General features: G+C 37.9%; 1 protein-coding gene across 4 annotated transcripts in view; it reads right to left on the bottom strand.

Moving 5' to 3' along the window:
- Nucleotides 1-1,632: 1,632 nt before the first annotated feature.
- The window catches only part of adkb (adenosine kinase b), a 166,178-nt gene continuing 154,700 nt past the window's right edge, over nt 1,633-13,110 (bottom strand). For 2 of the 4 annotated variants that reach the window (XM_014007659.1, XM_014007662.1), the window contains 2 exons: nt 3,647-3,733; nt 1,633-2,534 (listed from right to left, as the gene is read on the bottom strand). In XM_014007659.1, the coding sequence (XP_013863113.1) occupies nt 2,410-2,534; nt 3,647-3,733 (212 nt within the window). In that variant the 3' untranslated portion in view covers nt 1,633-2,409. Of the gene's footprint in view, nt 2,535-3,646; nt 3,734-13,110 lie in introns of those variants that run through there. The other 2 variants (XM_014007660.1, XM_014007661.1) reach the window with 2 other exon arrangements.

Below are 13,110 nucleotides of genomic sequence, written 5' to 3'. Positions count from 1 at the left end.
TATTTAAGTGGGGAAAAAAGTACAAATGATGAGGATGTGGACACAGTGGGACTCAAAATAAAACACTCAAATGGTTAAAGAGGCTAAATTAACAGTAGATCACAAATTACTGGGGAATACGTGCACTTTTTAAAAAAAAAAACTTCCTTCGTTTAATGAGCGAGGTAAAAGTTTGCCGAGAAAAGTGAGAGGAGTAGTTTCCCTTATTGTGGCAGGCATTCTCATTACTTAATCATGGCTCTCTCTTTTTGTGTTTGTGTTTTTGCCATCTGTCATCTTGAGAAGCAAATGAACCAGCTGCCATGTAGTGTGATCTTGCCCAATCAGAAATGTGGCCCTTTTCAAAGCGCATCTGTGTAAAACCTTTAAAAAAAAGTGGTGATTACAAAAAAAAAAAGTGTCTCAAAGTTGTTTAATAACATTTTGGCTTGAGAATGGTTTTACTTAGATGACCAGAATTAGCATAAACTAATCCTCAAAAGAAAAAAAAAAACAGGGTTTGTAAAAACTGGATTCCCTCCAGTGTGCTAAAGATATATGATGTAACAAGTCTTTCAGAAGGAACAGAAAATGTTATTCTGCGGAACAGACGAGTGCGGGATTATTTCAAACACTCCAGACTCTCTGCCCAACAGTTCTTTGGGCTTTAACAGGGAGGGGCCCACTGTCTGATCCCACCCGTCTCCAACCCCCCACCTCAAAAGCGACAGCACAGCTGGGTCCGAAGGATCAGACTAATTTTCGGGTCCCTTTAATGGTCGTAGCGAAGAGCAACCACTAATCCCCTAAAGTGAGAAAAATGATCCGCAGCCCTGCAGCGCCACTCCACACACGGAGAGTCCGGTTAGGACCCCAACGAGAAACAGAGGTTGGGTTGGGGGGGATTCTCATAATGAGGGGCTGTTGAGCAGCAGAGAAGTGATTAGCATGACACTGCCTGACTGATTAAATAACCGAACTTCACAAACTCTGTCGACTTGTTTTAGATCAAATCACCTGTTGGTTAAACAAATCAACTGCCTTTGTCTTGGCGGAGGAATATTGTGATATTTGTATCTCTTATAATTGTCACTTTAAGAAACATTCAAAGGTTAACATTTGTTGAAGGAATGCCAGAAACCTAAACTAAAACAATATTTTAGTGAAAAGGGTCATAGAAATATCTGGTTTGGTGATGCATTGTAAATAATGTGCAAGATTTTGTGCAATATTATGAGATGTGATCAGAGTGTGTGTTGTGAGTTATTACCACGTCAAATTTTACCTGACTATCTGAAAAACTTATAAACATGGTTGTGTTTCTGAAGGTCAATTGGCTGTAGCTACATTGAACTGATCAATTCTAAAACATAATCAGTTATAGACGCGCACCAAATGATTAGTTGACGAGAACCCATGAGATATTTTGCAAACAGATGGTGAACTCTAATAGTTAAAGGCAAAATTTGAAAACAGATCCTGCACCATCAGCTATTAACACATCAAATTTTAGCTCGCTATCTGTAAAACTGGCCAAAAAAAAAATTACAATTTTTTTTTATGTTAGCTACTTTTTCACCTCTTTGTTTTTGGCAGCAGGTGATCCACCAATAATAATGACTCTTTAATGCATAAGTTAAAAAATATTCTGAAGTGGCTACATAACATATATTTTATTACACATAATCACAAAACCTTCCACCAGTATTCATTTCAGACAAAAAGTTTTCTCTTGCCATACTTTAAAACAAAAACAAAAAAAAAATAATTGAAAAACAATAAAAAATATGCCACTCATGAGTCACTTTTACCTCTTTGTAGCTCAAAAGCAAGATGTGTCATCCGCAATTTCAGGTCAAAAAATTGTGTGAAAACGTATTAAGAAATCTAACCAACAAGCAGATCATGTTTTGAGTGGGTTCAGTGAATGTAAATCAAAAATATTTTGACCAAAATTTGTCTGTCATAAAAAATAAAAATAAAAAAAGAAGCAGGAAATTTTAACCTTTACTACAAAATAGTTTTAAGCTGCTCTGATTTCATTTATCAGTGTCTTTCATAAATGAATAAATACATTTTCATTAAGTGTAAGATTATTCTTTCAAAGTAATGATGAGGTGAAGACCGCACAAAAATAATGATTAAGTCTTTTGTAGTGACTGTTTCAAAACTCTTTACCACCTTTTTAATCTGTTGAGTCTCAAACAACACATTTTGTTTGTTTTGTACATAAATAAAATCCAATTTTTAATACTACTTCATTAACTTAATCATTTTACAATATCTGTGTTGCTCATTAAAAGATTGATAAAATAGTCAAGCAGAAAAAAATAGTCCCAAACATCAGTTGTGTGTAAAAAAAAAAAAAAGGTACATAAAACCTGTGAAGTTTAAGAATTTAGTGAAGAAGACATAAAGAGTTCAAATTCATCAGTGAAAATCGGGTTTCTCTGGGAAGGTGCATCCAACCCGTCGGATGATGACATGGGCGGCGTAGTGTCCGGCCCGGATGCATTCCTCCAACGCTTGCTCCTGGACCAACGCTGACAAGAATCCTGGGGAGACAAGACAAACAGAGAAGAAGTTTATAAAGTACTTAAAAGGAATAACTAAGCAAAACAAAAAATAACTTTGGTGAAAATGAATCTCACTGATAAGAAAAGTACTGAGGCAAAAGTCATAAAACTATGAAGCCCACGACATGGGAGATTTTTTTCTTTCGCGTTCCCACGCAATAGTATTGCGTTACCTCGCAATACCTTTTGCGTTCCCTCGCAAAAGTCGTTTATTACTGTTGTGCCTGCCGGTTTATTAACAAACTCACATGTTTACCATTAGCGAGTTAGCCTACAGCTTTATTTCAGCTTCAGAATGAATATATCACACAGCCACGCATGGAAGTATATCGATGCAACCACACAACATCAATGTCAATTTCACAAACTTGTGGCGACACATCCTGTTTTGGTAACTGGATATTTCAAAATAAAAGTCTGATTTAATTCAATTCATATACAAAACAATCCTTTGCGTGGGAACGCAAAACAATTTTGCGAGGTAACGCAAAAGTATCGCGAGGGAACGCAAAGGTATTGCGTGGGAACGCCAAAGAAAAAAAATCCCCCCAAGTCCCCTCGCGGGCTCCATATAAAACTGCTCACAATAATCGGGAAGGTAAAAGTACTTTCACACACACTCTAAGCAATAAGGTGTTGAAACTACTTAACCAAACTGGTTCCACTAAACCAAGTTGAGTAAATTCACTCAACTTGATTTAGTGGAACCAGTTGACATCGTGTGTTAATCAACTCCTTTCATGATGAGTTTGGTCATCTTGAAATTGCTAACGAGTAACTACGTCTACAATTTTAAAGTACGGAAGTAAAAGTATAATTTTTATGTTTTGAATGTAACAAACCTCAAAAAAATTACTTAAGTACTGTAATAAAGTAAATATACTTAAGTAATTCTTGTCATCTTTAAATAATGAAGTATTACAATCAAAATAATCCAAGTTTTAATGGATTTTTGTTGCAAAGAGACGGTTTTATTTTGTGAACAAAGCCCACATGATGGCTGTTTTATGCAGTRCTGAACAGCAAACACAAGATGAAAATGTTTTAAGTGTTAAGCAGCAGAAGCAGTGTAGATAATAAAAATAATCTACCTCCCACAAAGGAATCTCCTGCTCCGTTGGTGTCCACAATATCATTCTGGTCGATGTCCAAAACAGGAAACATGATCACTTTGTCACCTGTGCTCAGAACAAAAAGACCACAGTTGGGTAAAACATTTGTTTTTGTTCCCTCTGTTACAAGTGAAAATAATCTGGTCTTTGACATCTGTGGAGAAACAGAATATTCACCACTTGGTTTCATAGCTTTGGTCAAAACGTATTTATTAGTCAAAACTACTGTTTCAGTAATATTTGAAAATCTGAAATCCTTGGCAAAGTTTGAGTCTCAAATAAATTCAGTTTGACTGATTCATTTGGAAAGTCTCAAGATAAGATAAAAAGCCAAGTCCTTCAGCAGAAAGGACTGATTAGCTTTCTGGGRAAAAAAAGACTTTGCAAAAGCTAATTTTTATAAAACCTAAGAGAAAAGTAAAGAAATAAAAGTACATCAACAAACAAGAAACAAGAAATAAGAACATCAACTGCACTTGACTTTATTTTTGGGTAAATTTCAAACTATGTTTCAGACAGAGATTATCTTATGTTGAGAAATGACAGTTACAGCAGTTTTGGTGAAACCTTAAAAATATTATTCTGTAAAAGCTCATGAGATATCACAATATTTCACAAGACAAAGTATGTGTGGTGATGCCTGTCAGCTATGACCACACCCAGTTCCAGCTCAATATCTGTAAAACTGGATGAGTTACGGCAACTGTTGTGTTTTAAAAGTTTTGTTTGCCATTTAAAGATGTAAACTAATAATTACTTTTTGAAAGGTTCATTAAAACCCACCCAGTTATGCATGAGATATTTTGCTAATGGTAGTCACAAATAGTAGGTAACCTAACCTCAGCTAATAAAAGCTAACCCCCAACCCAAAAATGGAGTTCCACCATATTAGGACCGGTCTTTGGTCCCCATAAAGACTGCTGGTCTAGACAAGGTGGGTGTAAATACTAGAAATGGTCCTAAAAAGCTAATTAATCTAAGTACACAGACAGACAAAAAAAAAATCATCACCTTTTTGTCTTAGGTGATGCAAATACATAACAACTGATCCAGATTTAGGATAAAGTTTTTCCTCTATGACCTCTAAAATTCATTTTAAATCTTTGGTGGGACCATTAGAGGGACATGAAAATAATATATTCTAAATATTGTTTGCAAAGTAAATTTAGCCAACAGGTTAAAAAACCACATGGCCACTAATATACGAGGTGTTGAAATTAAACTTTGCATTGATCTCAGATTTCCATCATGTATAATGATTTTCACCACAAAAGGCTGTCAAAGAGACACTAGAATGTCTTCTATCCTACAACTATTAATGCATAAACTGTAATTAATTTCAACAGTGTAATCAACAGTAATAAAAAAGGGGGCAGTCTAAGCGACACACACACCCTGCACATGTGCACATACTGCACGTGCATGGCATTCATCCTCCAAGCAGACTCGAAAGTACTATATTAAGAACAACATCTTGTCTGTGCTGTTTGCAGCTGTCAGTTTGTGCGTCCATAAATTCTGTCACAACTCTCGTTAACCTGCGGTTTATATTTCAGTTTTTTTTAAAGCCAATAAACGGTGAGTAAAGCCCTATAGAGGGTCAACTTATGCACAAAGATTTGTGAAAAAACAACAATTAAAAAGTTGCAAACTGTTATCAGAGGATATGTTGAATTTTTAAATATAATTATGAAAATTGTGCTTTTCTATGAGCGAACAAATAGAATGATTGACTATTGTTTCGACGTGAATGGGAAACAAAGGAGGCGTTAAATTATCAGACAGTCAACGAGCTTTAGGTGACTACTGTGCTAAATTAAAAACACTACAAGGTTAGAGTAATGGTTTCGGTTCAAAACTGAACTCATTAAAATGAGAGTGTCTTAATTATCTTCAGTGGATTATACTGCGTCAATTATTAGCACTTCAAAGAGCGTTCCAGTTTAAAGCAGAGAGGTGGGGAGAGAAATAAAAAAAAACATCTAACCATAGGACAAAGTCTTGAGGTGTAGAGTGGCATTAAATCAGCAACTTATGTCAGAACTATCCAAACCACACACACAACCTTCAAACAATCCGGGGGCCCCGGTGCAGACGTGAACCTTCAAAAAGGTGCCGGAGACAAAAGACTGACATGTGGATGAAAGAAACATGAGGAGGCTGACAGAATTCTTACTGAGGGGAAGAGGCCGGGAGTTTAAGGAGAACACGAGGGGGAAAACAAACAAAAAAAAATACACACACACACACACACACACAAAAATGTTTAATGAAGCCCCCTGCTATCTGAGAAGGGCTCTTGGACTATCTCAGCCATAGATAAGACTCTCTACCTTATCAGTTTTTAAATACGTTTAAATTGTTGTCCTACAGAGCAAAAGATGCTCTCATCCTGCAGCTGAACAGCTCCTGATGTCATGTGGCGTAGTGGTATACACTGACTGAAAAAGAAACTTGTCGCTGTGGTTAAACAAAAAACCTCTTTGAGGAGTAACAGATTGAGAATACATCAGAGTAAAGACTTTGAATGCGTTTTTATAAACAGTTCTAGTTCTTTCGAACTGATAAAACATTACAATAACGCAGGAATCTTCAGGATCAGCTAATTAACAGCATAACATTACTTAATTAATGCCACCGATGAAGCTTGAGAACCCTCCTCCCTCTCAGAACGATTAACCACACATAAAAGGGTGTGCTGATAATAAATTAGAGTTTGTCAGTTTTTCTGCTGTCAGGAAACTTTCGTCATTAGATGTGGTCCTGTTAATGTGACACGCTTTGTAGCTCAAGAAAAACCGGATGCTTTAAAGGTTAAAACCACTGCACTTGCTTTGCATAGAATCTGGTGTTCATTAAATAATAATAAAAAACAGTCAAACCAAAGTAAAAGGGTGTAAATATTTCCATGGTAGTTGAAACAAATGGGGAGGGCAGAACAGAAGGCAATAGGGTCTTTATTAGAGAGCCAAGGCAGATAATTTGCCCACATAATGTGATGCTCATCTTCATCCAGAAGTGTCAGAATTCATTAAACACAAATGAGATTATGTTTTACACGTGTTGGGATGTGTGGCAATTAGCGCTTCTGCTTTAGGATTTTTATTAAAGGCTGTAAAAGTTATTGGAAACTTGACTGGAAAGTTTACTCCAGGGTGTTGGAAGGGAGGTTCTGACCGATTGGCGAGCCTCGGATTCAGGAGGAGCACAGTTGTGGCTTTCGCCCCGCCTACGGGAGCAGGGGACCAGAGCTTCACCCTTGGAGATTTGCCAAGGGGGTCATGAGGGTTTGATTTTACAGTCTACGTGTTTTGAGAACACTTATGTCTGTGTTCCCAGAGGCATTCTGTGGGGTTTGCTGGAGGAGTACAAGGTGTCAAGGTCACTTGTAAGGGCTACCCGGTCCTTGTATAACCAAAGCAAGACCTCTGTCCACATCCTTGGCACAAAGTCAAGCTTGTTCCCGATGCATTAGGCGGTCCCTTGTCTCCAGTTTTGTTTGTGGGGTTCATACACAGGATCTCAAGGCACAGTCGTGGAGAGGAGGGTGTTTGTTAGCATCCATTGGTCATGCACTGGGGGCATTTGCAGTGGACTGGGATACGAATCAGCTCCTCTAAGCTCAAGACCATGATTCTTAACTAGAAGAGGGTGAAACGTCCTGTCTAGGTTGGGAATAAGTTTCAAGAAGAGGAGTCTTGTTCATGAGGGATGGTGGGATGAAGTGGGAGATGGATCAATGAATTAGGACCTTGTCCACAATAAAGAGGACTTTGCTCCAGTTTGCTATGGTGAAGGACAGAAAATTCTGGGATAACCTCAGAGAGGACCTGTTGCRTCTCTGCACTGGAGCTAGCTAAAGTGTTTCGAGGAATAGGGTTAGGCAATATCGGCAAATGAATAATTGTGGCATTTAGTTGATAGCAATTAATAGATGACAAGTGCACTTACTGTAAATGTAGCTGACAGTGGCCCTGGTCCACATTTTCTGGCTTCCCACTAATCTGGTTTATGTTGATGTTTCAGGTGAGTTTGTAGGGTTAGAGTTAGCATTAGTTTCTCTGTACTGCTTTCCGCATTGGGCTCACATGAGTACCTGATAGTTATAGTGTGTCACACACAAAAATACATCATCACATGACACTAATTGCAGCAATTGCAAAGTGGCAAAAATGAACTGATAGTTTTTTTTGACGATTGATTGCACACGATACGATGTTGCCCAACCCTATTCGGGCACCTGATTAGAATGAATTCTAATATCTCCCTTTGGAGGAGCACGTTCTACTGGGAAGAGTTCCCACAGTAGGTGAAGAATTCATTGGTAGGGTTGGGAACACCTTAGGATCCCCCCAGGAGGTGCTGGAAAGTGTCACTGGGAGGGGGTCTGGGATTCCCTCCTGGACATGTTGCCTCTGTAACCTAAACAGGTAACAGAAAATAAAAAGAATGTGGATGATCCTCCAGAAATCATTTTTCCCCTTCTAATCAAACAATTTTACATTCTTCTTCAGTTTCTTTGCTTGAGTATCAGCATGTTGACATAAAGTACAGCCTCTTCGAGTCAATTGTGTGGCTGCTCTTGTAAAACCTAATCATAACTCTAACACAAAAGGCTTCACAATCTTTAAGTATGCTTCTATTATCAGTCTCTGGATCAGTGGTTTTCAGCTAAATAAACTAAAAGAAGTCAAAAGATATGAGTAAATTCTTCACATACTTTTTATTTCAAGCCTTTAACATTTGATMAAGACATTTTATAAACTCAATAAAACTTTCAAGGACTTTTTATTTGGCAAATCTTAAGGTAATATTATGACTTACCATCAAGAAATGCCTAAATACAATTGCGCTAAGTTAATAATACAATTACAACTATTATAATTATTAAACTTATTTAATGGCTACTCTTAGAGCAGGCTGGGGAAAGGTTGAGAAACTTTTACACCATTAACTTGTAGAACTTTCTTTGGTTTTTGGGAAGTTTCTCTGTAATCCACGAGACTTGCACAGCGCCGAAGAGGAATATTCTTCCTCACAAAAAGTGAATCTGTTCATAAATATTTCAGGGATGTCTTGGTCAGCGCTCATTCTGTCATGCCACAGCACCTCAGCTGGTTTAAGGTCAAGACTCTGACTTGGCATCCAAATGATAACATTTTGCTGTTGGTTTTGCTTGATTTGTTACATCTGCAGAACTTTCTACATAGACTGTTTTTTTTTGAGGGTGGGGGGTGTGTGGTAAGTTTTGATACAAAATATAAATGTTTACTCAATGCCTTGAAATAGCAAAGCAGCTCCCATTCTTATGTATTAATGAAGTTTGGATGTTGGCAAGCACGACTTTTTCTTCTAAACATAAGGCTGCACATTTGTATGTAAATTTTTTTTGTTTTATTAGGATGCAGGCGCTTCATTTCAAAATGTCATAGAATAACTAAATGCTTTTTTGAATACAGTATATCCAGAATAGAAGTTATTTTTCATATTTAGAAGTGGCTTYCTTTGTTTCTAACTATTAAGCATTGCACATTTTATTCGGGTGTTCATCTGCCACTCCAAAGACGAGCAGCAACAGTCTTGGATTTATTTCTGTTTGCAGACAGTTTGTCTCATTATGCACTGATAAAACACTCGGAGGTTTGGAAATGCTTCTGTAGCTGTTTAGATGTTTGTGCATCTGCTTCGTCTAAGGTCCTGTGACAGTGAGTGATGGTGCACACAAAACCGTCTTCCTTAAGTAAAACAGATTTTRTATCAATTAACTTAAAAAATGGCCAAAATAAGTCAGTTCAGAAACATTTTAACATTAAAAGTTAAGGCTCAATTGTGGGATATTATTCAGTCGGACTTTGTTTGGGATCAGGAAATATTCTAGGAGTTATCGGTGGGAAAACAGTGCTAACTTCAGATGAAGATGCAAATGTAAAACTCTAATTTAAACACCAAAGACATACATTACTGTATGAGTCTACTGTAGGTCGCAGCTTACTGGGCTGCGACTGACTCGCAAACATTTTGCGAGAGAAACTCCAAAATGTCTTGCAATGTTTCCCGTGGTTCGCTTGAGTTGCAAAAAATACAGTTTTGTTGCTTGCATTTCGAATATGTTAACAATAAACGTGCAACAAGAGAAACAGAGTCATCACAGCTGTTTTTAATTCAGACCCAGTCATTTCCAACCCACCTCAAAAGCGCAAAAGCAGTATTTTGACAGCTGCRTGGGAGATTTTGTTTGACAGAAAACGTCCAGTTCTAAAAAAAACAATGCCACTAATAAATAACTTTTAATCCAAATCTGCTCATTTTATTTCAGAAGTTACTCCAGAATAGTAATAATAATAATACATCAAATTTATAAGGCGCTTTTAGGACACTCAAAGACATGTGGCGGTGGTAAGCTACACTGTGGCCACAGCTGCACTGGGGTATGCTGACAGAACGGGGACTGCCACGCACCGGCGCCACCGGACCCTCTGACCACCACCAGTAGCGAGGCAGGCGAAGTGTCTTGCCCAAGGATACAACGACTAAGACGGCTGGAACGGGGGGATCGAACTGGCAACCCACCAGTTACAGGATGACTCCCCTAACCAGTCTGCCACAGCCACCCCTTGATTAACTCACCAGCAGCTGCCAAGGTGGGAACAAATGATGCCAAGGGGTAGGGTCTGGGTAACAGAACAATGTGCGTGGCCAAGAATGCAATGTTGTAAACTGTGCACCACAAACAAGCCAAGCTCTTTGCATGGCTAGCTGGTCACTTGGTTGCAAACATTAAGAATTCAGTGAAACCACAACTCATTTTCCCACAACACTGAGTCAAATTTGAGACGGCAAACAATCGCAGCCCAATCAGATACAACCTGAAGAAATGTTCATTTTCAAAACGTTCTCAGAACTATTTCTAAACACACTGTAGTACATTAAGCTTCTAATATTACTCATTATTCATCGTCATGGTTTATATTCTGCTGAGAGGGGAAAGTTCACAGAACTTCACTGAAGCAAATTATTCTGTTTGACTGACACGCTAACTCAAGCTACGGTCCAACAATCCCCCCGTTGTCTTTAACAAAGATCTCATTGACAAAAATCTGTCATGAACGAGGCAATAAATACTAAAAAATCCCCTTCTGCCAAAATACTCTGACTCTGTTGCTGCTGGCTCGCCAAAACCTCTGAAAACATCACTTCTCTTGAACTCATTTCACATTTCACAGTAATGACTCTGGCAACATCATGTTCAATCAATAAAACTCCACTGCACTCTGGGTTTTTTTAAACCTAACTTTGTTCTTTAAATGTATTCTGTCTAAATTAAAGAGCAGACTTTTGGWGAATATGTGGGGGTGTATGAGCTCTGACAGGTAATGCGCACCACTGAGTTAAAAACTGTGAGGGGGAAAAAAAACTCAAAAGAATTCAAATAATTCCTTCCAGTGAGGTACGGTATAATTGTGAGCTTTGTTAATTCACGCTTCATAATTCCCTCATTACGGCTCTTGAATGGTGGTGATTAAAAGAAATTCTTTCAACAGCCATCTCTTTGAAATGAGTATCAATTAAGTCCTTTATTATTGGCTATTCTTTTTGACAATGACAACTCTCAGCGCAGCAGTGATGGAGAAAATGCTCTCTAGTAAAATAAGTTAAAATAAGACGACTTTGTCTTTCTTTGAAACAAGATCATATAGGCCTTTGTTTTGATATTCGAGTCTGCTACAGGCTATTGGTGGCGTTTCAGCCCACAGTATTTTTGCTTTGACAGGTTGAGCTCACATCTGTCAAGTCATTAAAATTAACATCGGTCCTGCTGCCATTTCTCATCTGCACAAGCACAACGACGAGTTCATCTCAGGTGCTGCACCGATTTGGTGCTATTTAGCTAAAATTCACCAGCTGAAGTGCTCAACAGTGAAATTCCCCAAAATTCTTCTTGTGTTTGAGCCAAATTCTGAGCCTCAGGATGGAAAACAGCCTCCCTGCTGCCTTGGCAGATAGCACAGGTTAGACACTCAATCCAGTTGCCTATCATAACCAGCATCTTTGCTCACAAGTGAATTTTATAAAAACGGACATATGCCCATAATTACTTAAACCACAGGCAGGCAAAAGATCATCGACAGCTGCTATTCTTTCACGGAGTCATAAATATAGGAAAATATCAAGGACTGAGACAAGCTACGGTGCTGCAAGCTGGCAAAAATGAATGTTCTTCTGCCTAAAACACAAGTTCAATTTTGTTTTAAAATTGAGGTTCTGTGCATATTTTATAGATAAATAGTTATTTAAATGATCTCAGTTTGGAGAAACAGGGTTTAAAGTCAATATAATCTCAGCCGTTCATGCAAAACTGACAATGCATCCCTTTCAGTTTTGCTTTACATAGTTATTTTGGCAGGAATATGATATTCTTGCACACCAAAGTGCATCGCTGCTTACTTAGAAACCTACAGACTGCAGTCAATTTGGTGTTTAGTTGGTTATTTGCTAATGCAAACAGCAGCAGGTAGCTGTAGCACTTATGGTAAAGAAAAATCCAACCTGCATTAGGAAACAATTTAGGGCAGGAGTCTGCAACCTTTACGATCAAAAGAGACATTTCTGCTCCTTGGCTCACTAACAAAATGTGTCCAGAGCTGCAAAACAAGCTACAACTGTGATTATCAACTGGTGGTCAGTGGGCCTTTTCAAGGCCTTTTTGGAAACCTTTACAGCCAGTGGAGGTGACATTATAAAACTAAAAAATATATTGTGAATTTTATTATTTATTATTATTTTTACACATCAGGACAAATGAAAATACCATATTCATGTAAACGAGAAAAATACTGTATATAGTTTATACCAAATTTCATAAAAACTAGTAAAACTGAAATATTCAGGCACATTTTTTTCTAATTCTTCTTATTATGTAATCTTCAAATTCTTTAAAGGTTACTCTGATGGATTTTAGAGACAGAAGTTGGATTATTAAAAGGTAAACAACAGGCTAACATGTTTCACTTTTTGTATTAATAGTATTGATCACATAATTGCATACAAATTGACTTTTGTTGTGAGTATAAAAACCAAAAAGAAAAAAAATCTGTTCTTGTTTGGTCACATTTTCAAAGAGCCACTGCAGAGGGACAAAAGAGCCACATGTGGCCCCTGAGCCGCAGATTGCAGACCCATGATTTAGGGTGTGTTCACACCAGGAAAGTCCTTTGATCCGTTTGTTTGGTTCGGATCAAAAGCAAACTTCATTTCTTTCATTTGGTCCGGTTTGCATTCATATTGTGCTGTTTTGCAAGTGGGCAATAATTTGTAAACAAAGCCACGCAGGTGACGATCAATGGACCTCATGCAAGAACATGTTCGTATTCTTATCCTAAATTTCTCTTACTTTTGTTCGTACGAAGGGTTCATACAAAGGGTTCGTACGAACATGTCACGTC

This window comes from Austrofundulus limnaeus, unplaced genomic scaffold, assembly GCF_001266775.1.
Source record: "Austrofundulus limnaeus strain Quisiro unplaced genomic scaffold, Austrofundulus_limnaeus-1.0 Scaffold43, whole genome shotgun sequence".
Taxonomy (NCBI): Eukaryota; Metazoa; Chordata; class Actinopteri; order Cyprinodontiformes; family Rivulidae; genus Austrofundulus; species Austrofundulus limnaeus.
Note: the sequence above shows the minus strand (reverse complement) of the source record. Positions and strands in the feature narration are given on the sequence as shown.